The following is a 27808-nucleotide window of genomic DNA, read 5'->3' on the forward strand; positions in this document are numbered from 1 at the left end:
GGAATCCTAATCAAAGGAAAGTCGGTATTCTGGAACTAGAAGCAAATGATGCGGTCTTAGCTCAAAATAAGCTTCTCACTCAACAATTAGAAGCTATGCAAAAGGAGATGAAAGCTTTGCCTAAACAAATTCTTGAATCTCTCAAGCAAGAAGGAGGAACCGCTCAAGTCTATACTTGTGGACTTTGTACGGGGGATCATCCCACCGGTTATTGTCCCGAGCCCGGTTCTTTTGAAGGGGAAGAGGTCAACTATGTGGGAAATCAACAAAGGCCTAACCAATCACAACAAGCCGGAACCTCACAACAAAATCCGGGTACTTCCAACTTCCAAGGAAGGTATCCGGCCAACCAAAACCAACAAAGACCTTGGAGAACACCGTACAACAATAACTATCAATATCCACCATCAAACTACTACCAACAACCTTACCAACAACCATTCAATAATCAATACCAAAATCCACCACCAAATAACCCCCAACAACCGAATAATTCCCAAAGCACCGAGGAGATCTTGAAACAATTCATGCAAGTGTCCATGGCTAACCAGAAAAACACCGACGCGTCCATCAAAGGCCTTGAAACGCAAGTTGGTCAGTTAGCTCAACAAATGGCTCAAGGTCCTCCGCAAGGTGGAGCTTTCACCGCTAACACTCAACCAAATCCTAAGGAGCACAACAAGGCATAGCAGTCAAAAGCTATAGCTACTAGGAGTGGGAGAGTAGTAGGTATAGGGGTAGGTGATGATATTGTTGTTGAAGAGAAGGATGATGAAGTTGTCAATGAGGAGGACAAAGAGAAGTTCGAGGAGGATAGGGTAGAGATAGAGGAGGAAGTGTATATAAAGAATAAAGAAGCATTAGTTGAAAAAGAAAAAAATCAAAAAAGAGATCTAGAGGTACAAGTGGAGATGGAGAGGAAGAATAAAGATGTGGGGGAAGATAAAGGGAAGAAACAAGTAGTTGAGAAGCAAGTGGTGGCTCAACGCTTACCATACCCACATGCTCCATCGAAGAAAGACAAAGAGCGGCAATACGCAAGGTTTCTTGAACTCTTCAAGAAGTTGCAAATTGATATACCATTCTCAGAAGCCTTGGAGCAAATGCCGGTCTATGCGAAGTTCATGAAAGATATCCTTTCCAAGAAAAGAAGAATCAACGATGAAGAGACGATCCAAATCGATGCCAATTGTAGTGCTATTATTCAAAGAACAATGCCAAAGAAAGAGCAAGATCCGGGAAGAGTCACTCTACCGGTAGCTATTGGCACAACACATGTGGGTAAAGCACTACTTGATCTTGGATCAAGCATCAATCTCATGCCTTTGTCCGTTGCCAAAAGAGTTGGTGACCTTTGTATAAAGCGGACGAGGATGATGTTGCAATTGGCCGACAAATCCTTTGCAAAACCATTAGGTATGGCCGAAGATGTTCTTGTAAAAGTGGACAAATTTATTTTTCCCGCTGATTTTGTGGTTATGGATGTCGAAGAAGATGAGGATGTGCCTATCTTAATGGGAAGGAATTTCATGCAAACGGCTCGGATGATGATTGATCTTGATGATAACATCATGAAGGTTAAGGTAAATGATGAAGAGGTTACCTTCAACATCCGAGAAGCTTTGAAGTACTCGAAAGACAAGGGTGCATGTTTCAAAATGGATGCAACCGAAGAAGTCATCTTGACTACTCGGAAGCAAATGCACAATAGAACACCCCTTGAGAGTGCTTTGGTGGATGCACTCAATGCTATTGATGAAGACGAAGCAAGTGCCATTGAAGAGTGTTTAAAGGAGCTAGATTCCTTGAAGGAGGTTCTTCCTAATCAAGCCATACTTGAAGATTTGAAAGAAGAATCCAAGGAAGAAGCCAAAGTTGATGACACCAAGGTAGAATTAAAAGTTTTACCATCTAATTTGAAATATGTTTTTCTTGAGAAAGATGGTACAAAACCGGTGATCATTAGTAGCTCCTTGTCCATCGATGAAGAAACAAAGTTGGTAGAGGTTCTCAAGGCCAACAAGGAAGCAATAGGGTGGAAGCTATCCGACTTGAAAGGGATAAGTCCATCTTATTGTATGCACAAGATCATGATGGAAGAAAACTTTAAACCGGTAGCACAACCGCAACGCCGCTTGAATCCAAACATGAAAGAGGTGGTGCGAAAGGAAGTAGTGAAGTTGCTTGAAGCCGGCATGATCTATCCTATCTCGGATAGTGCTTGGGTAAGCCCGGTTCAAGTAGTTCCCAAGAAAGGAGGAATGACGGTGATCACTAATGATAAAGATGAGTTGATCCCAACTAGAACCGTCACCGGATGGAGGATGTGTATAGATTATAGAAGACTCAATCAAGCAACAAGGAAGGATCACTTTCCCTTGCCCTTCATGGACCAAATGCTTGAAAGACTCTCCGGTCAATCCTTTTATTGCTTCCTAGATGGTTACTCCGGTTACAATCAAATCGCCATGAACCCAGATGATCACGAGAAGACGGCTTTCACTTGCCCCTTTGGTATTTTTGCTTATCGAAGAATGCCATTTGGCTTGTGTAATGCACCCGCAACTTTTCAACGGTGTGTTCAAGCAATCTTCTCCAAACTTATTGGAAAATGCATGGAGGTGTTCATGGATGATTTCTCGGTTTTCGGTTCGTCATTTGATACGTGTTTGAATAGCTTGGATACCGTGCTGAAGCGGTGTATTGAAACTAGCTTGGTGCTCAATTGGGAGAAATGTCACTTCATGGTTACCGAGGGTATTGTCCTTGGTCATAAGATTTCTGCTAAGGGTATTGAGGTAGACCAAGCAAAGGTTGATGTCATAGGAAAGCTTCCTCCACCGGTAAATGTCAAAGGTGTGCGGAGTTTTCTTGGTCATGCCGGTTTCTACCGGAGGTTCATCAAAGACTTCTCAAAGATCGCAAAGCCTATGAGCAACTTGCTCAACAAAGATAAGTCTTTTGTTTTTGATAATGAATGTCTTGATGCATTTGAATCTTTAAAAGAAAAGTTGACCACCGCACCAATAATCATTGCTCCTAATTGGGATTTAAATTTTGAATTAATGTGTGATGCAAGTGATTATGCTGTTGGTGCGGTCTTGGGTCAACGTAAGGACAAAATTTTTCATGCTATTCACTATGCAAGTAAGGTTTTAAATGAGGCACAAATTAATTATGCCACAACTGAAAAAGAGTTACTTGCAATAGTATATGCAATGGAGAAATTTCGTTCTTACTTTGTAGGTTCCAAAATTGTTGTTTATACTGACCATGCAGCTATCAAGTATCTCCTTACTAAGTCCGACTCAAAGCCTAGACTCATCCGGTGGATGTTGTTGCTTCAAGAGTTTGACTTAGAGATCAAGGATAAGAAAGGCACGGAGAATCTTGTAGCTGATCACCTTTCAAGGTTGACAAACAATGAGGTAACCAAGAATGAACCGGAGGTTCGTGAAGAATTTCCAGATGAACGGTTGCTAGCAATCAATGTGAGACCGTGGTTTGCCGACATGGTGAACTACAAAGCAACCGGGTTCATTCCGGAAGATTTTGAATGGCAACAACGCAAGAAGTTCCTTCATGATGCTAACCACTTTGTGTGGGATGAGCCTTATTTGTTCAAAATTGGAGCGGACAATCTCTTGCGTAGGTGTGTGGATGATGAAGAGGCAAAGAAGATCCTATGGCAATGTCATAATTCGCCCTATGGAGGTCACTTCAACGGGGAGAGAACAGCCGCAAAGGTACTTCAATCCGGGTTCTATTGGCCAACTTTATTCAAAGATGCCAATTTACATTGCAAGTATTGTGATGAATGCCAAAGAACCGGATCAATGTCAAAAAGAAATGAGATGCCTCTACAACTCATCCTTGAAGTGGAAGTGTTTGATTGTTGGGGTATAGATTTTGTTGGCCCTTTTCCTTCATCATATTCAAATGAGTACATCTTGGTCGCTGTTGATTATGTGTCAAAGTGGGTGGAAGCCGTAGCATCGCCTAAAGCCGATAGCAAGACGGTGGTGAAGTTCCTAAAAAAGAATATTTTCACCCGGTTTGGTACACCAAGAGTTCTCATTAGTGATGGAGGGTCACACTTTTGCAACACACAACTTGCCAAGGCCCTAGATCATTATGGAGTCAAGCACAAAGTAGCATCACCGTATCATCCGCAAACGAATGGACAAGCCGAAGTTTCTAACCGGGAGGTCAAACGCATACTTGAGAAGACGGTCTCTACATCTCGGAAGGATTGGTCGGCTAAACTTGATGAAGCTTTGTGGGCATATAGGACTGCATACAAGTCTCCTATAGGCCTCACTCCTTTCCAAATGGTTTATGGCAAATCTTGTCACTTACCGGTCGAGCTCGAACATAAAGCCTTTTGGGCATTGAAGTTCCTAAACTTCGATCAAGAGAAAGCCGGTGAAAGAAGAAAAGTTCAAATGCATGAGCTTGAAGAATTGAGAAATCAAGCTTATGAATCTTCAAAGCTCTACAAAGAAAGGACCAAGAAGTATCATGACAAGAAGATCACTCTGAGACAATTCATGCCGGGACAAATGGTATTACTTTTCAATTCAAGACTGAGGTTGTTTCCGGGCAAATTGAAGTCTAAGTGGTCCGGACCTTTCATGGTTAAAGAGGTCAAACCGTACGGAGCTGTCGAACTTGAGGACCCAGTCACCAAAGCCAACTGGACTGTTAATGGGCAAAGGCTTAAGCCCTACTTCGGTGGTGAAATTGATCGGTGTTTGACGACAATTTCACTAATCGAGCCATGATTTCTTCAAAATGCGTCAAGCTCAGGACGTAAAACAAGCTCTTGCTGGGAGGCACACCCAGTTTTGTAAGTATTTTTATGTTTTATAGCATGTAGAATATCATGAACATTGCAGAGCAAAGTAAGAAACATATCTGGAGAAATCTCGCTCAAGCGAAGTTAATCTCGCTTAAGCGAGATTGTTGCATTTTCGAATTGTTGGTTCTGGAGAAATCTCGCGTAAGCGAGATTATTTCGCGCAAGCGAGATGAGTTTTTTTATTCAAAAATGGTAACGGTTTCCAAGGGGATTAACTCCCCTTAACCACTCCCCCATCCACTCATTTCCCCTCATTTACGTTTTCCAACTTTCCTTTTCTCCATTCTCTCTAAACTTTTCTTTTCTTCACAAACTTTAACCCTAAAATCAAAACCAATTCAACCATAGTCAAGCACTTGCATATTTCTTCATTCATCATCATTTGCTTGCTTCATTCATCATCATTTCAACAGGTTTGATTTATATTTTTGTGCCATGCTTTTCAATTTCAAAATTCATGCTTTATGCAAATTTAGAATGGCTAGGGTTAGATGTAGGTGTTTGTGACTAGAGACTGTTTCCTTAGGTTCATAACAATGAAAATGAATCAAAATCATCACTGTTTTTATTCAACATTCAATTGTGTAAATTTTGACCCATTTTGGAATCTTTGGAAAATAAGGGTTTTGATTTAATGTTGAACACAAGTCTTGATTTTGGTTTCTTTTCATGAGTTGGTTTTATGAGTAGAGGATTGAGGTTGAATTTTGGTTGAAAATATTGTGGGTTTGGTTGAAAATTCTGGAATTGGGGTTGATTTTCGCAGGTTCTGGAGAATCTCGCTTAAGCGAAGTTCTTAACTAATTTTCTCGCTTAAGCGAGACTTCATATTTTTGCCCAGATTTTTCTTCAATATCTCGCTTCTGACCTCGCTTAAGCGAGTTGCAAGCGAGATAGCCCAGTGCCTTCTTGTTCTTTCTGACTTTTGTGTTAATCTAATCTGTGTACTTCCATTTGATACCATACTGTGCTGATCAATTGTTGCTATACTGTATATGGTTTTTCTGGTTGTTTTGCAGATGGCCCCTAAAAATCAACCAACCAAGAAACGTAAAACCACTGCTTCCTCATCCGGTGTTGTAAACCGTCCTGCACCCTTACCTAGAAACCCGGACCGTACCATTTACACATCCAACAAAACCTATGCCAGGTTTCTCGAGCTGAAAAAAGAGAAAACCTGGCATGATAAAATTTTCCGTATTAACCCTGAGGGAGAGTATGCTGACATAGCAGCCGTTTTCACTGAGAGAAAATGGGAGAAACTCCTTAACCCGTACCCCAAAATCAACCTGGACCTTCTGTGTGAGTTTTATGCAAATGCCTTACCAGATTGTGATGCTAAGGAAATGCAAGCTGCATTTTCCTATACCACCATGGTGAGAGGAAAAACCATCCGCTTCGATAGGGATGCTATTAATGATTACCTAGGCAAACCTTACACTTTACCCGAGTCCGATGACCCTGACACACCTGCCTTGTGTCCTTATGGGGAAAGAGAAGAAGCTGCTGATTGGAATCTTGGTAAGATAGAGAGGGAAATTTTGCTCCCAGGAAGGACTTACACTGAGTCCAAAGCGGGTAACCGAAATTTGGCAGCTTTCTCTGATATGAGGCCAAAAGCTGGTATTATTTTTAAGTTCTTGGTTCATAATGTCTGGCCAAAAAGCCATGTCACCACAACTCCAAAGAAAGTGATGCCTCCTCTGATTTGGCATATTTGCAAAGGAAGGGCAGTGGATGTGGCTGCAATTATTTCAAGAGAGCTGAAGCATGTAGCTCTCGGTGGTGTAGCAGGACCAGAGACCAGACTCGCTTTTCCGGGCTTTATTATGGGCTTACTTAGGCACCATCAGGTACCAGTCACCGAGCCTTTTTCAGAAGAGCTGGTATCTCCCATTGATGACAAGTACATTCGGGGTTACATTTCTAGAGCACTATCTAAGGGTGTTGCTTCTTCTTCTCAAGTACCCCAACCTGAGGATGTACCCCAACCTGAGGATGCACCCCAACCTGAGGACTTTCCAGAGCATGAAGATCCTCACCAGACTATGCCACCACCTCAGCAGTCAGCCACTTTTGATTTTTCATCTTTTCAGGCATATATGGCTCAGTATGAGCAGCGAGCAGTTGAGAGAGCTCAGGCACAGCAGCAGCAAGCCTTTCAGTTAGCTCAGGCACAGGAGCTGAGAGAGAATCACATAATGGATCAGCAGGCTGCTATCTTCCGCAGCAACCAGGGCATCTACTCGCATCTTTACGATGCTCACATGGATCCCCGGTGTTTTATGTTCACTCCTGCACAGTACTATGATTCTTGCATGTGGCCTGGGGACAGGCCAATCTACCCAGGAGGGGGCAGTGGTGCAGCATTTGGTGGAGCAGCTGATGACTTTACTAGGACAGCCAGTGTCCACATTGGGGGTGATGCGGTGAGGACAGCTAGTGTACATGGGACAGCTAGTGTACATGGGACAGCTAGTGTGCATGGTGTCGATGATGATCCAGAGAGGACAGCCAGTGTCCATTTATCTCAGCAGGATGATATGGATGATGATGCGGCACACTGACCGCATTCTTTTGATGCTTAGTTTACTTTGACTTCTGCTTTGACTTTTTAGTTTATGTTTTTATTTTTATGTTGGAACAATTTTATCGCTTTTGAACTTATACTTTTTGAGCACGGTTTTGGGTGTTCAATACTTTGGTTTAATTTTAATTTCGTTTTGGGTTAAATAGCTTAGCTTGTTGTTTGGTTTTTAACTTATTGCTTTGGATGAAATTTTTGATTAATCTTGCTTGTGTTTAGTCAAAAGAAAAATAATGCTCATGAACATCAAAGTTTAAAGTGCTCTTTGGAGCCAATTATTGAGCAAAAGCAGGTGAGTGATAATGATATGAATTGTGAGAAAGCGCATTGCCAAGGTATTGGTTTCCTGTTATTCTAGGTGTTGCTATGAATTTGAAATTTGTACTGTGCATAAAATATAGATCATTTAAGTCTTTTCATAAACATGAATATCTTTGAACCACTTAGTACTTAACCTAAATGTGAGGTAACTTCAATCTGTTGTATATATGCTGGAGACCGATAATCATCGTCTAACTTGTTTCAGTTATGTTAAATCTGATAACTATTTTGAATTGTTTGAAAGCATGGAAAGGATCAAGGCACTTTTTGATTTGAGAGTAACCTACTTGACCACATAAAGCCTACCTGTGAGAAGAGCGAGTATCTGATACCCCAATCTGAGCCTAATGAATCAAGTCCTCAAACATGAACTGTCAATATTCATAAGCAAAATGCTTGTTGAATTTGCCTGAAATTTTTCAAAAATCCAGTTCATGGTTGAATCTTATAGGACTTTGATATTTTTACTTTGTTGAACCCTTAACCTTTTTGTACTTTGTCCCTTGCCTTAGGATAGGGGAACATTCAATTAGAGTTTTGTTGTATTCAAGTTGGGGAGAAAAAGGAGGCATTATATGTTAAGTTCTGGTGAAGTTGTAAAATAACCTGACAACATTGAATCAAAGAAAAAAAATTGTACATTTGAAAAGAAAAGAAAAGAAAAAGAAAGAGAAAAATCAAAAATAGAATAAGTTGTCAAGGTTATAAGTTTGATTGTTAATCACCAAAGGTTTTAATTCTTGGTAGGGAAGTATATGGATTTCAAGTTGTGATACAAAAAAATGTTCCTCTTTGATAGGCTTTCTGATCAATTGCCCCACATATGACATTTCTTTTGTAGCCCGGCCAAGTTATAACCCTTGCAAGACCTTTTGATCCATGCTTTTATGCTTTTTGAGATGATATTTGGATGGACACCTAACTTAAATAGGATGTTAGCATGATTGTTGGATGTGTGTTCATTACCTCATTCATTGTTATCATTATATTGCATTTACTTTCAAAGAAGTGTGTTAGGTGTGGTTCATAGATAGATATGTTTATACTTTGAAGTTTATGATGTGTATTGTGTTTAGGACTTGTTTCATATTTATAGTTGTGCTAGGAATAATGGAGAACTTCATGCTTGCCGGTGCTTTCACATTTGAATCACCACTTGAAAATTTTTATTTGATTTGAATTGTTTGGTAGTGTGCTAGAAAGCTTGTCCAAAGCCTTGTGAGTTTCCTTTTGATTCTTTTGTTTGAGGACAAACAAAAAGCTAAGTTGGGGAGAGTTTGATAAGTGCTCAAAAGTAATATATTTCATGTGTTAAAAGAGGCATTTTTAGTGACTTGTTATGCAAGTTATCTATGGAAAAGCAACCAATTGTTGTAATTATACCATTTATGCTTTATATGCCTAATTCTACCCAATTTATGCAGGAAATGACAAGCAAGGACCAAAACTCAAGTTGTGTGAACCAAGCAGATCTCGCTTACGCGAGGTCATCTCGCTTAAGCGAGATTCCTCCAGGGAGAAGCTCAACCTTCGCTTGCATCTCGCTTCCAGGGTCGCTTGTGAATTTTAGAATCTCGCTTACGCGAGATCATCTCGCTTACGCGAGATTTCTCCAGGGAACAGATGAGCATCTCGCTTTCTATCTCGCTTCCATGTCGCTCAAGCAGGATTCTAAGGCGGTTTAAGTTTCAAGCAACTTCGCTTACGCGAGGTCCCACTCGCTTACGCGAGATACAACTTCATCAAGGAGCAGGGCTACGTGGCAAGACTTCATTGGTTTTTGTTAGATATTTAGGCATCTCGCTTGCGCGAGATGCAGCTCGCTTAAGCGAGATTGCACGTTTTCAGCCCATTTAAATACAAGTTTTCCCTCTCTCTAGGACTATTGACTATTCCATTAAAACATTTTATACATTTCTAGAGAGAGGTTAGAGCTATTTCATAGAGAGAAACACAAAGCAAGTGATTAAGGAGTAGATTCAACCCTAGATTCATTGAGACATCAAGGATCTTGGCATGGAATCTTCATCTTTCCTTCCTTCCTTGCATTAGTTTACATGTCTATATGTAACTATCACCTTCTTTGTAGTATTGAGGTAACTATCAAGCTATTATGTAATCTTTTGATCTTTTAATATATAAGGTTCTAGCTTAATGATTCAATATTGTTGTTATTCTTGCTTTTAATGCTTTCAAAGAGATTCAAGATGATTTGGACACAAACCCTTGAATCTAGAACTAGAATAACAATCTATCTTATGTTATATCACTCTTGACAAGTTTGTAAACCTTTGATAATTACTTTTAATCAAGCTTTTAATGCTTTCGGATACTTAATCAGGCTGGACACGGTCGATTAAGTCATCCGATCGACTTTGTTATCGTTTAAGGAATTTGGACACGAATGTTTAAACGATAACTTGGAAACAACGATGTCGCTTTGGACACGAAGGATGTTGTAGAAATGATTGTAATAATATTGGTTATAAAGCTAGAGTCTGTTAATTGATCGAGAGATTGCTGCTGTTATGCTTGCTCGTTATCTTATACCGCAAGCGAAATAGTTCGATCCCCTCTCGTTTTTACTTTAGTGTCAAACATGGATATAGTGTTACACACAAACAAATTATATCCAAACCCTTAATGTGAACGATTGTGTAAATGCTTATGATTAAACGTAACTCCCTGTGGAAACGATCCTATATATACTCACGTGTACATAGTTATATGACGTGTAGGAAAAATCTTACATCAACCATATATGAACTATGATATTACTCCTTGCCTATAAATCACATACACTCCTCATATTAGATGTGTCTGAACACGTGTTGCATCCGCATTCACAAATATAATTACCCTAAATTATGTGATTTTCTCAAATTATCAACGTTATTGGCTTGTCAGTATCCGTGTTGTATCTGGTGTCGGTGTTTGTATCCATACTTCTTAGCGGTCCTCTCTTTTTATGGCCTCTCAGATGGTGGTTTGAAAGTAACCAAAAACAAAAGATGGTGGGTTGAAGAAGATGGTGGTTTGAAGCTTTCTAGTGTTTCTGTTTTTAGTTGTTGGTAACATGAGTGTGATTATCGTTTAACAATTTTGAATTGTTTAAATGGTTTTAACACTTTGATTTCACTTTATTTTGTTGGATATTGGATGGGGGCCATGGGAGCAGTTTATCAATTGTATACATGCAGAATGTTTGGAATCACAAAGAAGAAAACAATGCTTTTATTCCTTTAAACGACAGTGGAAGGAGCTTAACGGCAGATGATGTTATTGCTTATTTTCCCTTTATTTAATAATTAAAAAAAATCACGGTTCTCTTTATATAAAAAAAAAAACATGCTATCATAGTTTGTATAAGCAATTATAAACCAGCAAAGTCAAATAATTCTTATAATTAATCGTAAACAATTTGAATCATAATCGCTTATAAACCGGCATAGTCAAATATATATGCCCCGTTTGGTTTGAGCTTATTTTAAGCTTATGAAAAATAGCTTATGTAAATAAATAAGCTTTTATTTTAATTTATAAGCTTTCACTAGCGAAGATTGTATCTTCATAAACTGTTTTTTCATAAACAACCTTAAAAACTTATAAATAATACATAAAAACTTATTAATTTGCGTAAGCTGTTTTATATAAGCTCTAAAATAAGCTAGTCCAAACGGGCTCATAATCCATAAAATTAATCGACTTTGATTAGTTGTAACATGAAAGAAAAAGAAAAAAACTAAACAGGTTAATATAGTGCTAACAAATCTTTTTCTAAAATACTTTGAGTCCTAATCTTTTTTTAGAGGATTTAAAGTTCAATCTTTAACATTATATTTTGCTCACATTTTTTTTGAAGGAATTTTGCTCACATTTGTTACTAATCTTTTTATCAAAATATTTAAAGTCCAATCTTTAACATTATTTTTTGCTCACGTTTGTTACTAATATTTTTTTTAGAGGATTTAAATTTCAATCTTTAACATTATTTTCTGCTCACGTTTGTTACTAATATTTTTTTAGAGTATTTAAAGTACAATCTTTACCATTATTTTTTGCTCATATTTGTTACAATTGATCAAAGGCTAAGGAATAATAACTTATATTAATAAAATAATATGAAAATACAGTTTTTTGTGGAAGTAATAAAATAATATGAAAATATTGTTTTTTGTGGAAGAGATATGAAAATACTGGGCGATCTTTGTCGGTTGTATTGAGGGGAACAACACAGATGTACAACAAAAAATCGGCTGATAAAAAAGTAACATGAGTTTTTGTTTTGTGTTAGTTTTTTGTGAGTTTTATTTGTGGTTAACTGAGGTAAAAGAAGGTTAGCGGGGACAATTAGTGACATGGATTAGTAATCCACGTGTTATTTTATAATTGGCTAATAGTAAGAACAATTCATAAGAAATTGTGCGTAAATTTTCTCCTTAAATTAAATTTATTCTTATCTATTTATTACATGTGTTTTTTTATTTATATTTAAAATTAAAATTAAAAATTAAGCGTATTTTTAGAAAGAAAAGTCCAACCCAAAAAATGTGCTGAAAGGGGTAGTTTTCCTTATATATAAAATATAGAAATATAGATATAGATTTACGTATAAAATAAATTCTTATATAATACTCCCTCCGTTTCAAAATGAGTGTCACTTTAGCAAAAAAATTTGTTTCAAAATGAAGGTCACTTTATATTTCCAATACAACTTTAATTTTTTTCTTCTAACTTTATCCTTAATAAACACTCAAACGTTTCTCTCACACAATTTTCAATGCAACTTTATTTTTGTCTTTTTCTTATAAAGTAATGACAGTTTAGTAAAAGCCTTATATCCAATGATTATTTCATTTCATTTCTTAATCTGTATGCCAAAGCCTAAAGCGACACTCATTTTGAAATGGAGGGAACATATATTATTAGATTTTATATGTATAAGACTAATAAAGCAAAAATAAAAATAAAAATAAAGAAATGAATCAAAAGAAAAGAAGGGAAAGCGGGGAAAAGAAATGAAAAAGAAAAAGAAAACGGGGGATTTTTCATCTTCTCTTCTCTCTCTGGGGTTCAACCGCCGAACTCGCTTCCTTCCTTCCATCCATGTGTAGTAGTAATCAATTTCTTTTCATCTCTAATAAGTTGATAGAAGGTGGAAATTCTTGCACAGAGATAATCAATTGAAGAGAAATTGGAGTTTTGAGAAACTCTCACCATCCACTACAATCTTGTTAATAAGGTCAATTTCTCAACTTAAGCTTCAATTTTGTTTTCTCTACTGAGATTCTTCGTAAAGTTTCACTCTTTTTTCTTTTGCCTTCATTTGTATAGAAAAACGAAACGAAATCAAAATGCCTGAGGTTAGGATCATTGCCAAGAATTTCATGGACATGGTGGCTTCAATGCCTGCCATCAAACTTGATAAACTCTACGAGAATGGATTCATCTGCGAAGCTATTCTCAGGTTATCATTCTCTTTTCTCCTATTTCTCAATGCCTACCATTAAGGTCATGTTTCGATAAACAACTTAATTAAGCGCATATAGCATATTCATTTATCATATAAATGTTTATGTATAAGCTATTTCTATTATAAAAGATAAAATAAACTCAAATCGTTTTCATATAAGCTATAAATTGTTGTAGAAAACTTTTTGAAATAAGCTGCGAGCAACTTATGGGCATATCATAAGGTGTTTCCATAAGCTCTTCCAAATAGCCCACAAGTACTTGTTTAAGTAGATAAACTCAAATAAGTACTTGTGGGATGTTTGAGAGAAATCATAAAATGGGCTAAGTAAATTGTATTTCTTCTTGAGTTTTGAATGTGCTCCGTGGTTTTAATGCATATAAATCATAAAATGTTAGGTCTCTTCCGCCTCTTGCAAAGAAGTATGTGTTACAGTTATTGCATATTGATGGACCTGTGCCGGCTAAGTTATTGGAGGAATGGGTGCTTCCAGATGGTCTTTCAAAGCACAAAGTTGCCATTGATAGATTGGTTCAATTGAGAGTTTTTGTTGAAGCTCTTGACAGGTACTTGAGATCAATTCTCTCTTCAATTTTCATTTTATGTGTCTTTTATTAATATAAAAAGTAGACAATTTATGCCTCTGAAATGGTTCAAACTGATTCATTTTGTTTCAAATGACAATTGGCCAAATGTTAGCCTAAACTAAGGAGTTTGGACACATATTCTACACCTTGTAATGTGTTGAAAGACCTTTTTGTGATAAAACCTTGTTTTATCTGTTGCATGTGATTGTTTAATAAAATTATTTTTGTATTCCTGATTTTTGCTAAATCTCTTTGCTTTCCCCCTTTGTTTCTTTTAGAATACATATCTGTGTAGATTTATCAATCACTTTATAGCATGACACATTTAATAGTCCGTTCTTGAATTTGCTTTAAGTTAATGAGGAACAGTATTTGATGTCACAATTTGGTTTATTTTTTCCTTTTTATTATGTATATTATTCTCCACATCTTTGTGTGTCTTTGTTTTAAGCTTTGAAAGATCATAGTACTGAAACATCGCCATTTTCACTTTCGACCCTTGTTTTATCCCAGTTTAGTATTTTTTTTCACCTTCTTGCAGGAAGAACGAAAAAACTTACAAAGTTAATTCAACATATCAGAAAAGTCTCCAGAATCTTTTAGTACATGGGTGAGTAGTACATCACTTTGTCTTCTTTTTCTATTCATGGTAATAGTTATCGCATCTTGTTCCCTTGTTGCTATTAAGGTACATAAAATTGTTAATATGAGTGGTTCGATAAAACCCTTCCATATCACGTATTATGAGTTAACAAACCTATATAGACGATGGTTGGTTACTCCTTGAAATTATAGGACCAAAATGCTGTATAATAGTCATTCCTGAATTCAAAATTCATATGAAAAAAATCAATATGACGTGATTATTAAAATGTAGACTGCTATCATAGTACAACTTGAATGTTTGATTTAGGTGGTAACACGTTCTTGTGGTTGAATATGGCAGTGGAACTTTGCCGAGGGAATCAATGCCTTCTAATATTACTGTGAGGCTCCCAACCTTAGAGGATCTTGAGACTTATGCTCTGGAACAATGGGAGGTGAAGTGCCTTTTCTTTTGATTCCACTTTTTGTTTAATCTGTACATCTTTTTAGCAATTTATTCTTAATATTATTTATATAAACCACTTTAATAATTTGTCTTAATTAATATGTGACGTGCTGTATAAATTTTGACTAAATTAAGCCTAAATCTCCAATGACTTTGTTTTGCGGTAAACCAGTGTTTCTTGTTGCAACTTATAAGCCCAAGTCATGTTGACAAGACCTTAAACATAAGCTCTTCTTTGATGAAAATTTTCCAGCGGCGTCTCCTGAGTCAGAGGTTCTGTTTACTTTAATGTGATGATTCTCATTTATAACAGTTGTTTGCACTCTGTCATATATGTGGTTGTTGTACTGTATCTCATATTTGATATAATTTTTTATGTACTGATACAGAGACAGAGAAGCTCCAAAATTAACCGAGAGTGGCTTCCAGTTTTTGGTACGCATCAAATGATTTATAAGCCACTTGAACTTAATGTAATGCATTTTTCTAAATTTAGAATTGTTTGCTATGAATTACAGCTGATGGATACAAATGCACAACTTTGGTACATCATCAGGGAATATATCACTAATTCTGAGGTAGCTGTAACAGTTATCCTTCTCTATATGTTTCTGCTATTTGTTTTCTGCATGCTCTTCATCGTCTACTTTTGGTGCAGGAGAGAGGTGTTGATGCTGGTGACTTGATATCATTCATGCTGGAGCTTAGTTTTCATGTCATTGGGGAGGTTAGACATTCTTGTACCTTGCTGAGAATCTGTTGCACATGAAACTATTATGTTCTACATTGTCGTAAATTCTACTTAGTTGTCTTATTTCCCTTTTGTAACTGCAATTTAATGCGACTTTGACAGTTGATTTTTTCCCCAATGATTAGGCATATAATATAAACACATTGACCGAATTTCAAAGGAACATAATTAAGGACCTTGCAGACCTTGGGCTGGTCAAACTTCAACAGGTTGGTTATATTAATTTGCGTGCTTATATTTGTAGATAATGTGATGAGATGCAGAATGATCTAACTTGGTGTATTTATTCAGCATTTTTTGTCTCACTTTTAATTCTTTTTTTTTTTTTACAACTTTATAGGGCAGGAAAGAAAGTTGGTTTATACCAACAAAATTAGCAACAAACCTTTCAGTGAGCATGACTGAATCATCATCAAGAAAAGAGGTTTCTTATCCGTTTCACAATTGATTTGTTTTAAGTTTAATAGAAAGTTTAGTGAAACTCCTTAGCTATGAAGCATGGACACCTAAAGGATTAGGCGTGTCACGGTGTCCGACACTCGTCTGACCGGTGTCTCAAAAATTTGTTTTTTTTCTTCTTTGCTTCGACACTCGTTGGATCGGTGTCCGACACCTGTATGATACTCATACAACACTTGTTGGACAACTCCGACAAGTGTCCCATTCTTTTTTTTCTTTGCTTCGACACACCTTGGCACATCATTAAAAATGTGTGGAGGCAATGTTGATCAACGAGGGGGTTAAAGACATTAATTTTGTTAACAATATTTTAATCTTTTTTTGTTAGTAGATGGATAAAAAAGGTCAAATACTATCCAATCTTGTTTTGGAACTTTTTAAAGAAGTAAATTGCTCAATTTAGATGCACATGTATATATTTTGATTCTCGATTTAGATCTTTTACAATAATACTAATATTTGATTTAATTATAATAAATTAATAAATATAAATGTAGCGGTGTCGTCCTATATTTTTTTACATTAGCATTCTCGACGTGTCAATGTCGTGTCAGGTGTCTGTGCTCCATAGCTCCTTAGACATGCTAAGGGTGGAGGCTCTGTAGTGATTTTTTTGTTTTGTTTGAGCTGAACCTCTCTCTCTGTGCCCTGTTCACTGTCTTATACATCCTTATATTTCCTCTTTCCTTTTAATTAAATTTATTATGTCTTCAAAACGAAAAGGAAACTCTGAAATCAAATTTAAATGTTGCTTTAAATTTTGTTCATATGTATATAGGAGTATATATTTAATTATATACGGTTTAGATGATCTTTTGGGGGAAGGGGAACTCTCTATACTGTTAGTATTAATTTAATTTAATTTAATTTAATTTCAATCAATATGTCTAAGCTGTTTTGCTTGCATATGTATGGAAGTTTCTGTTGGACATTATCAGGCTCTGATTTCTTCACCGTCCATACTACAACTTACAGAAAACTAATGTTTGTTGGAGTTTTCAAAATTTTCTTCGCTGTGATTCTTTTGTTGAACTTATCACCTGTTACTACTTCAGACTGATGACCTCATAACATGTCAATCGTTCATTGGTTGGCTTTAGTGGACTTGTTCTAATCCATTACACATTGCAACGATAAATATAGATTTTTCTAAAGTAAAGTGTAGAAGAGTCGTGAATATCAATGAATATAAATGTCATTCTATTTAATTTTTTCAGGGATTTGTTGTTGTGGAAACAAATTTTAGAGTTTATGCTTACTCGACTTCAAAATTACACTGTGAGATATTGCGGTTATTTTCAAGGTATGCCACCAAATATTTTCTGCAATGCTGTATTCTATTTTCATCAAATAAACCCTCTAGTCTTTTGTCATGTTTCCCTTCCCTTTGGGTTTTGGAACTTCCTATGGAAATTGAAACTGGAAGTTGTTTTTCATGGAATAGGTTTTTTTATTATCCTCAATTTATCTTGTACTTATATACCAAACTATTAATTCAGCTATAAAGCTTTAAACGACATATTTCACCAAAATATTATTGTTTGGTGTTAGTACAACAAGTGTTTCTTTTCCCTCAAAAATATTATTGTATGTATGCAGGGTAGAGTATCAACTTCCAAATCTTATTGTTGGAGCTATTACAAAAGAAAGCTTGTATAATGCTTTTGACAATGGCATTACAGCAGACCAGGTAAGTATTAGAAATTATATTGTATAATTTTACTTTTTAAATTGTGGTACTCACTCTAGATGGACGTGTATTTCTTGCTGCACAATGTATAGTCTCAACATTGTTCTTCAAATTTGACTTCTGTAAAGGAAAGCCTTTATAACTTATAAGTAGTTATCCCGAAGGAGTATAGTAAGCTATTCAATTTGAGATTTGATATGTGGTGACCGACTTCAATCCTTCATTTGAATAACCTTCACTGAAATTCTACGTGAAATTGCTTCGCTTTAAGTTAAAAACATCATTAAGGAAAAGCTGTTTGTGTCAGTTGACGTTTAATTTTTATTTTTTTGAATGAGTTTTTAATTTGTTTAATTCAGATTCAAACAATATCTTACACAGCAACTGTGTGCATTATGTTGCAGATAGTCAGTTTCCTTCGGCAGAATGCTCATCCTCGTGTTGCCCAGAGGGTACCAGCAGTGCCTGAAAATGTCACAGATCAGGTTTTGAGTCTTATTAGTGTACATGTGTGTTTTCTTTACTTTGATTTCTGATATTTAGTATTATGGTGGTGACAGATTAGGTTGTGGGAATCAGATCTAGACAGAGTTGAGATGACAGAAGCATATTATTATGACGAGTTCCCATCCAGGGTAAGCAACTTTGATTCTGCGAGTTCATGTCTTACGTATCCCCTGTTATGGCTTTTTTGATTCCTTATGTCATTTGTGTGGCAGGATGTATTTGAAGGTGCCTGTGACTGCGCCAGAGAATGGAATGGTTTATTATGGGAAGATTCAAAGAAGATGCTTTTGGTGGTCAAGTCTGAGGTTCATACTTACGTACGAGATTTTTTACGCCGCCAAAAGTAGTAAGAAAGCTACACATTCTGATGCATCTTATGGTTAGCCAATATGCAATGATAACCATGATGGAGGGAGCAATGTGGTCACACAGTTAGCAGCCACTATCATTTTTTCATGTTTCATATATTTTGTTCCTTTTAGAAAAAGGTTTTATTGTAGCTCTGAAATGTTTCATATTTATTACAGAATTAAAAGATTATAATTTTGCGGTAAAAGTATTACAAGCTTATATCATTAAGGATTTACTTAAAGTAATGTATGCTAATGCGTCAAAAAAAAAAGTAATTTGTGTTAAAAGACAAATATGTCGTGAAAACAACTTGTCAAAAGACATGTATGCCATGAAGATCAAACATATGTTATATTATAGTCAAAAAGCATAAAAGTAAAATTCAGTGTGAAATGGGGGAAAACAAACTTGTCTCATACTAATTGCTGTCAGTCGTTTTGATCAAACGAGGTTTATAAATGCGTTGATTGGATAGAAAATTAAAATCTAGGTCAACTCTCCATAATAAAACTCATGGCATCGACCGTTACATTCTAATCCATCTTTCTCGTACCGAAATGAAATACTAAAGAAGCATAAATCATTCTATTGCAATGTTTCCTACAAAATGGATCTTAATCATGCTGATTAGAAGCATGAACTAAGATAAATAAAGAATAATTAGGGGTCTCTTGAAGAAATATTTTCTGTTTTTATTTCTTTTCACTTTTAATTGTCAAACCATCACTTATTTTCAGTTTGTCCAAAAATGAAATGAAGTGATATTTTTATAATCAAAATATAAAAACAAAAAATATTTTCTTCAGGATGCATTCTTTGTTTCTTGTAAGCTTAGGTTTTCTTGAACTATGCAGAAGTGTCTGGTATTTCAGGTGGGTCGATAGGGTCTACATGTTTTGGCTTTTGCTTCTGAACAGGCTCGGGCTCAGGCTTCAATGGCCTGTTTGGACAGACTTTATCTGCCTCATCTGGTTTAACCTCAAACTGCAATATGCAAACATGTATAATTGGTTATTTACACCTGAAAGATTGAATATATCAGTCAGAGTTACGTAGTTTTTTTGTAAATACTTGGGAGTCTTGACATAACATCCCAAAAAGAAGAAAGTTGCACATCTCCAATAAGTTTCACTAAAAATAGATTGCCATTCAATAGTGATGAGATTACTTAATAATATACCATGGACATGGTTTTAAAAGACAAAATATGAAAGAAACCACTTTCTTGATAATTTAAGACTATGTACCAATTGGATGTGACAGGATTACCTAATTGAATCCAGGGTGCATTTCTATGTGTAATTTTTCAAATTGTAAACAGGTGCATTTATAAGTATGTGTAAACCAAATTTCGCAAAACCAAACTGACCTTGTAACCACAGCCAGATACACAAGCATATGGAAACATTCCTGTATACGAAGAAATGAATCATCATTGATTTGCAAAGAGATCTCTACCATAACTAATCTTAAGGGATTAAAAAGTTACAACTATGTTATGATTAATTGCTACTGGGCCATGTCTTCCCAAAATCATCTAACTTTCAGAGAGAAAAAATAGACTGTATATACTGTTTAGACAAGGAGTTCATAAATCCTAAAAACTGTACAGATAATCAAAATGCAGCTCACACATTGCCAAACAGACACATACAAAATCCTCCTAATTTTGAGGAATTCAAAATTTGGATCAGATGAGGATTTTGGAAGGTTTATATGAATTCTTTCAATTCAATTTATATTGTTGTAATATTCTTAAAATTAAAAATATATTATCATAAACATTAATTTATCATTATCTAAAAAAATACTTTTTTCAAAAATGTGAAAGATTTCTCCATTGTCTTCAATATTTCCCACCTCAAAAACCCTCTTCTCCAAACTCCAAAACAAAGCCTTAAGGATTGAGGAATATGGTTGTTGATGGCCTACATGATTTGAGACATTTCATTTCATGTTTCAAAAACCCTCACGGTTTTTTGTCAAAAAAAAACCCTCAAGGTTCACCACGGAACATTATTGAGTTGTAACATTATTGAGACCAATCTTTTATCATTGGAGACTTTACACCTTAACTAAGTATGAAACAAACTTCTTAGAACTAATTTGTCAGTAATTATTCCATTTACAATTTCAGTTATTGACAAATTTGTGTCAAAGAACACCTCAAAAAAGTGCTCAAAGAAAACTTAAATTTCATCGACAAATTAATCCATAGTGAGCAAACAAAAAAAAAAAATTGATATGAGATCGATAATGTGATACATTCAATGAATGGGTTACATCACGGTCGCTAACATCCAAAGTTAGCGGAAAGACTATTTAGAATGTTATTTTACAATTTCAATTATGTATTTGCCGAGTCGCAAAAATAAGGGACTATTTTGACCGATGCTTATACTTTAGAAGACCAATTTTCACATGAATTTGGGAGTAAAGATTCAATATAAATCTTTATATCATGAAAATACAAGCCTTAAAACGGAATTCAATGAAATATACATAATATACCCCTTCAAACTATTATTCATTGAAAAGCACATAGCCATCATAACTGAGATTCAGGGGAAAAATCACAATCTAGGCAGATAAGTTTTTGCTAATGACTGAGACTGTTGAGCTAAGCATCAGCAAGTTATTATAATCCTACCTACATTTCAATTTCTGGAAAAATAAATATCTTCAATTAACATATAACACACGACATTATCATGAATAGAGATCATTTTCTAAGTTTCTCCTTCATTCTCTCAACAGCAGCCCTAAGAGTTCCTTCATCCTTGCAGAAAGTAAATCGGACCAGATTCTTTCCCTCTTCTGGATTCAAGTAAAACACACTGGTAGGAATTGCCACTACTCCCACCTCCTTAACTAGATATTCGCAAAATGCAATGTCATTTTCATGTCCAAAAGGGGTGTGATCTACAACCACAAAGTAGGTTCCACTAGACGGGAATACCTTGAAGCCAACAGCCTTCAATCCTTCAACCAAAATAGCTCTCTTTGCCATATAGTCCCTCTTTAGTTCAGTGTAATAAGAATCTGGTGCTCTTAGAGCTACAGCAGCAGCCCACTGCATAGGATTTGAGGTTGCAAAAGTCAGGAAAGCATGTGCCTGTCGCACTCCCCATGTTAAGTGTGGAGGTGCTATGGCCCAGCCGATTTTCCATCCAGTCAAGGAGAATGTCTTCCCTAATGAGTTCATTGTCACCGTCCGCTCGAACATTCCTGGCAAAGAAGCAATTGAAATGTGTTCCATATCAAATGCCAACTTATCATACACTTCATCAGAAAAAACCAGAACATCATTCTCAATGCAAAGAGAAGCGATGGTATTGAGCTCCTCTTGAGTGAACATCTTTCCAGTAGGATTGTGAGGGGTATTTAAAAGAATAGCACGAGTATTCTTTGAGATTGAGGACTTCAACTCTTCAATGGGTAGAGCAAAGTCTGGAGGGCGCAGGGTGATGCCTTTTACTTTTGCGCCAGCCATGGATAAAGTGGCTTCATACGAATCATAAAAAGGGGCAAACACGATAACCTCATCACCGGGATTTATCAATCCCAACACAGTTGCAGCAATTGCTTCCGTGCACCCAGAAGTAACAGTAATTTCCTTTTCAGGGTCTACAGCTAGCCCAGTATCTTTCTTAAACCTCTCAGAAATGGCAATGTTGAGGTCTGGAACTCCATAACCCCTAGCATACTGATTATTCCCGTCCCTGATTGCTTGAATGGCTGCTTCCTTTACAAAGTCTGGACCATCAAAATTTGGAAAACCCTGACCAAGATTAATAGCTCCATGTTTGATGGCAAGCATACTCATTTGGGTGAAAATTGTTGTTTTGAACTTCTCTAATCGCTTTGCAACCTAACAAACAAATTAAAGCAAACAAAAACTATTAAGTATTAACATAAACACATGGCTCAACCATGAACAATGAAGTTCTGTTTCTTCCCTCATATTTTTCTTCACTTATTTTGATCAATGATAACAGGTAAGCAATAGAACCAAATTTCATCCTTTCATAAATCCTCTGGCTTCCTTCTCAAAAAAAAAAAAAAAAAAACCTCCTGCTTCTACCAGGCAATATATTATCCTTGGTCCTTACCCCAATCAGGACGGTTTTGAAAGGTAAACAAGCTAGCATCATCATATAAACTTAGGTCCTATTTGGTTAAACAACTATTAAGTGCTTACTCCCTCCGGTCAATATTAAGATTTATAAGTAAAAAGTCACTTTTTAGGTTCATTGAATAACTGATGTATGTGGTCTATCTTATAGACCAGACCAGATACATCAATCATTCAATGAATCTAAAAAATGATTTTTTGCTTATTATTCTAACATATAGTATAAGTGTTAATCACATTAGAGTTTATGCATAAGCTATTTCTACAAGAAAAAAATAAAATAAGGCAAATTATTTTCATATATAAGCTATAAGTTATTTTCGTAAGTTATCCTATAGAGCTTAAGGAAATAAGCTGAAAACAACTTATAAACATGTTATAAGCTATTTTCATAAGTTCTCTCAAACAGTCCTACAATTGCTTATATTAATAGATAAGCTTAAATAAGTGAATATGTGTTTGAGAATCATGGTGAGTTTGACGAAATCACCATGGACAATGATTTTGTTTAAGCTCCAAACTATAGCTTTGCCAAAATAACAGTGACACATCGTGAAACTGTAATGCCCACCATCAATCCGAACGTATATTTGATGTTAGCAAAGCAAATAGACCTAAATTAGGGTATTCTTTTTTACATTCAAACAACCTAAATCTATCCCCTTTTCTCATTCATTTCCTTCCCTTTTCCCCAAATCCTTTCTACCAGTAAATATGAATATTCTCAAGTGTATTAGAGAAACTGATGAAAGCTCAAAAATATTATTGCAGTGAAAAATTTGATCGATGAGAAGAACGAACCCCCAGAAATGAATTAATGGAAAATAAACAATTAATAAATAGGATGAACCTGCAAAGGAGTGATATTGTCAGTGGAAACAGCAGTGGACATGGTGGCGGCAGCAATGGGAGATGGGAATTTGGGGGGTTTATAGGAGAATGAGGAGGTGTTGAAATTGAAATGAATAGTAGAAAAGGGTAACGATTTATAAGAAGGAATGAATCTGAGGAGAGAATGTGTGCAGCAGGGGAGCTGCATATTAATACTACAGTATTCCAATTTGATTCCTTTCTGACTTAATGCTTCGCGAAGGTCACACGGCCCCGTTTCTGGTAGGAAGGACCGACGGAGAGTGAAACATAATAAGAATGAACTTATTGAGTTGAATCCTCAAGCTCCACCAAAGATAAAATGGTCTAAAATTACCAAACAAAATTGTGAAAGTAATAATTTTGCATTCGAAAACATAATATTTTAAGTTTTAAAAAATTAAATATACAAAGACATTTTTTCTAAAAAAAAAAAATTGAGTTCAATAACATGTTTCCTAGGTACATATTAGCATTTGTGGTACGTAATATTAAGTTTTTTGAGATGTTTTAAATAGAATTATTCAAATGAAAATACCAACGTATTAGCATGTATTTTTTCTTTGTCAAATAGTTTAGTGGCTATAAATTAAGCTCTTAACATGAATAATTGGAAAATTCGGAGTTACAATGGGAAAAATAATACATTATAATTAAAAATAAGATCCAACAGAAACATGATCATGGACTGTAGACATACAACCAGTAACTTGAAAAAAGAAAGTTCAAATCTGAAAAACATGACTATCTAGCTCTTAGTGTAGTAATATATAAGGCCTTCTAATGCAGGATGGAGTATATCTCACTCTATTTTGACATAGTAATGCTGGAATAATCACACTCAACATTATTAATGTATAATACAACAAAGTGATAAGAGAGGAGACTATATATGCTACAACTAATGTAAAGAAATTAAAACTATTGATGCAACACTGAATCTGTACTCTTAATAGTTACTACAGAATAAACCAGCACATACCCATCAAAACATCGACATTCAGGGGAAGAAGATAGCAGAAATTACACGAATCAAACCTTTGGGGATACTAGAAAGGAAAATGTCTTTATTTATATATGTATCACATGACATGATCATGCACAGAGATTATTTACTAAGCTTCTCCTTCATCCTTTCAACAGCAGCCTTAATAGTTTCCTCGTCCTTGCAGAAAGTAAACCTGACTAGATTCTTCCCCTCTTCTGGATTCAAGTAAAATACACTTAAAGGTATTGCCGCCACACCGACCTCCTTAATTAGATATTCACAAAATGCAACATCATTTTCATGTCCAAAAGGGGTGTGATCTGCAAGCACAAAAAAGGTTCCATTGGACGGGAATACCTTGAACCCAACAGCCTTCAATCCTTCAACCAAAATAGCTCTCTTTGCGATATAGTCCCTCTTTAGCTCCACATAGTAAGAATCTGGTGCTCTAAGTGCTGCTGCAGCCCCACACTGCAAAGGATGGGAAATTGAAAAACTGATATAAGTGTGTGCCAGTCGCACTCCCCACATTAAGTGTGGAGGCGCTATGGCCCATCCAACCTTCCACCCCGTTAAGGAGAATGACTTCCCTAATGAGTTCATTGTCACCGTCCGCTCGAACATTCCAGGCAAAGTAGCAATTGAAATGTGCTCCATATCGAATGCCAACTTATGATACACTTCATCAGTGAAAACCAGAACATCATTCTCAATGCAAAGAGATGCAACAGAATCGAGCTCCTCTCGAGTGAACATGTTTCCAGTAGGGTTGTGAGGGGTATTTATAAGAATGGCACGAGTATTCTTTGAGATGGTCGACTTCAACTCATCAATCGGGACAGCGAAATCTGGAGGGCGCAGAGTAATGCTTTTTATATTCGCACCAGCCATGGATAAAGTGGCACCATAAGAATCATAAAAGGGAGCAAACAGAATAACCTCATCACCGGGATTTATTAATCCTAATACAGTTGCAGCGATTGCTTCTGTGCAACCAGATGTAACAGTAATTTCCTTATCAGGATCTACAATTAGTCCAGTATCTTTCTTGAATCTCTCAGCAATGACAATGTTGAGATCTGGAAGTCCAAAACCCCTTGCATACTGATTATTCCCATCCCTGATAGCTTGAATTGCAGCTTCCTTTACAAATTCTGGACCATCAAAATTGGGAAAGCCCTGACTAAGGTTTATAGCTCCATGTGTGATGGCAAGCATACTCATTTGGGTGAAGATTGTTGTTTTGAACTGCTCTAACCGTTTTGCAACCTAACAAACAAATGACAAGCAACAAAGGTCAAAGTAAACACATGGCTTAATTATGAACATTGTTAGATAAGATAAACAGGTACTAAGGTACATAACATAACTAAACCCAAAAAGCACAGACACCAACACATCGACATTGGTAATAATATGGAAATATAAAATAATTAAATGTAACTACATTTGTCTATGTTATGTCAATGTTTGACACCGACACATGATGAAGTTCAGACGCGCCTTCAATGTGAAGTGACGGAGCTACATAGAACCAAACCAGAGGAAATATGAAATATGAACAGTAATCAAACTAAAATAGAAAAACAAGAGTCATCTGTAGTCTAAGCACTACAAAATGATGCAAATACAAAGAAATATCTATTAAGTAGAAACTGAAAGATAAGATAAACAATTACTATGTGTTCTGGACTGGCCCAAGTCTCTCATCATCTCAAGGCCCACTACACAAAGGCCCAATTCAGCGGAATCCTTCCTTAGTCTCGGATCCTCTCCAATTCGTAACGGCTCCAACGACTAGTAACGCTTCTCAATGGCCGCCGGATCCCAACATTGATGAGACGTCGTTCGTAACGGTCACTTCATCACTCTCTAGGGCTGACAATGAACCAAACCAACTCGAATTTAGTTCGAAATTTGATTCGACAATTATTCTGTTGGATTTGGTTCATAAACCTAATGAGTCGAACTTGAGCTAAGAATTAAGTTCGTTAATTAAATGAGTTGAACTTGAGTAATAGATGGTTCGACTCGTTTGGTTCGTGGGTTGGCTCGATTATGTGTGTGTGTTAAATATTTAAAAATGACCTTATGGCTTAAACGTTTCAGTTCCTCTTCTTAAAAAACCTAGGAAGTAGAAAGTTTAACTTCATTATATGCCTTCATTGCCTTTACTCTTTACTTTCATTTCCAATTTCAAATTCTCCACCGAAGCATAAAAAAACATTTGCTCTCCTTTGATGTATGATGGTATTCGTCAAGAGTTCAGCAAGCAAGTAGCAATATAACCAAGTCTCCATAAAAAATAAAAAAAACATATTGCTCTCCTTTTATCACAAGATATTTGTTTCTAATCAATTTTTTTTGTGTATGTTTATTTTACTTTTCTTAGTTCATCTCTCTTTCTATAGTGTTCATAGATTGATTGTTGAATGATTTAAAGTAGAATTTACGTGAGTTTGATTTGAGATTCTTGGATTCCAATGGTAGTGTAGCATAGAGAAAAAAAAAAGGTTGTCTTGACTTTATTTTACAAAAAAGAAAAAGACTTTTGAGTTATGTGATTCGAACAAATGAACTGAACTAACGAGCCGAACCAAACAGTTCGCGAACTTTAAACGAGCCGAACTCGAGCTGAAAAAAGAGTTTGTGTCGAACTCGAACCAAGTTTCGTACTAAACCAATTATTATCAAGTCGAGTCGAGCTCAAACAAGTTCGACTCGACTCATTTTCAGCCCTATCACTCTCCAACGACTCCTCTCTGGTGCCTACAGAAACCATCATTTACCTCAATGCAATTATAAAGAGTGTATTGCATTGCATTATACTAATGAAAGCAAATAAACAGTAGGTCAAATTGAGGTGCATCCCCCAAAGCTAAAAATGAAAATATGTAAAAGAAACAGTTACATAGGCTACAACTTAGATTTAGAAGCTAAATACACGATTATACAATGCAATTGTATTAAAACAGAATATTGCTGATAGCATAGCAGCAGTAAATGGATCCGAAAAGTATAAGGTGAAAGGAATTGAAAAGAGGATGAACCTGCAAAGGATGATGTATTTTCTCAGAGGTGGTTTCATTTTCGGTGGACATGGTAGAGTCGAAAACGAAGATTGGAGCTCTGGGATTTTGAGGAACAGTAGAAATGAAAAACCTGACATATTATTGT

General features: G+C 36.0%; 3 protein-coding genes across 4 annotated transcripts; 1 reads left to right on the forward strand and 2 right to left on the reverse strand.

Annotated features, from left to right (window-relative positions):
• Positions 1-12780: 12780 nt before the first annotated feature.
• LOC146940044 (general transcription and DNA repair factor IIH subunit TFB2-like) lies at positions 12781-18843 on the forward strand. 2 transcript variants are annotated; one of them, XM_085753629.1, is made up of 17 exons: positions 12781-12871; positions 12910-13011; positions 13104-13236; positions 13641-13808; positions 14371-14439; positions 14776-14869; positions 15053-15153; positions 15270-15315; positions 15399-15458; positions 15539-15607; positions 15757-15840; positions 15972-16055; positions 17308-17393; positions 17690-17780; positions 18185-18265; positions 18341-18415; positions 18500-18843. In XM_085753629.1, the coding sequence occupies exons 3-17, from the start codon at positions 13124-13126 to the stop codon at positions 18632-18634; spliced, it is 1356 nt and encodes a 451-aa protein (XP_085609755.1). In that variant the 5' UTR covers positions 12781-12871; positions 12910-13011; positions 13104-13123; the 3' UTR covers positions 18635-18843. The 2 variants fall into 2 exon arrangements, with proteins under 2 accessions (XP_085609755.1, XP_085609754.1); XM_085753628.1 differs by having other exon boundaries at positions 12781-13011.
• A 2221-nt stretch (positions 18844-21064) lies between these two features.
• LOC146940045 (uncharacterized) lies at positions 21065-23933 on the reverse strand. The gene is made up of 2 exons (XM_085753630.1): positions 23624-23933; positions 21065-22509 (listed from the first exon to the last, which is right to left on the reverse strand). The coding sequence occupies exons 1-2, from the start codon at positions 23810-23812 to the stop codon at positions 21361-21363; spliced, it is 1338 nt and encodes a 445-aa protein (XP_085609756.1). The 5' UTR covers positions 23813-23933; the 3' UTR covers positions 21065-21360.
• Positions 23934-24427: 494 nt separating this feature from the next.
• LOC146940046 (uncharacterized) lies at positions 24428-27808 on the reverse strand. The gene is made up of 2 exons (XM_085753632.1): positions 27682-27808; positions 24428-25900 (listed from the first exon to the last, which is right to left on the reverse strand). The coding sequence occupies exons 1-2, from the start codon at positions 27730-27732 to the stop codon at positions 24752-24754; spliced, it is 1200 nt and encodes a 399-aa protein (XP_085609758.1). The 5' UTR covers positions 27733-27808; the 3' UTR covers positions 24428-24751.

Source organism: Medicago sativa, chromosome 3, assembly GCF_051527215.1.
Source record: "Medicago sativa cultivar Bolivia chromosome 3, Bolivia_mono, whole genome shotgun sequence".
NCBI lineage: Eukaryota > Viridiplantae > Streptophyta > Magnoliopsida > Fabales > Fabaceae > Medicago > Medicago sativa.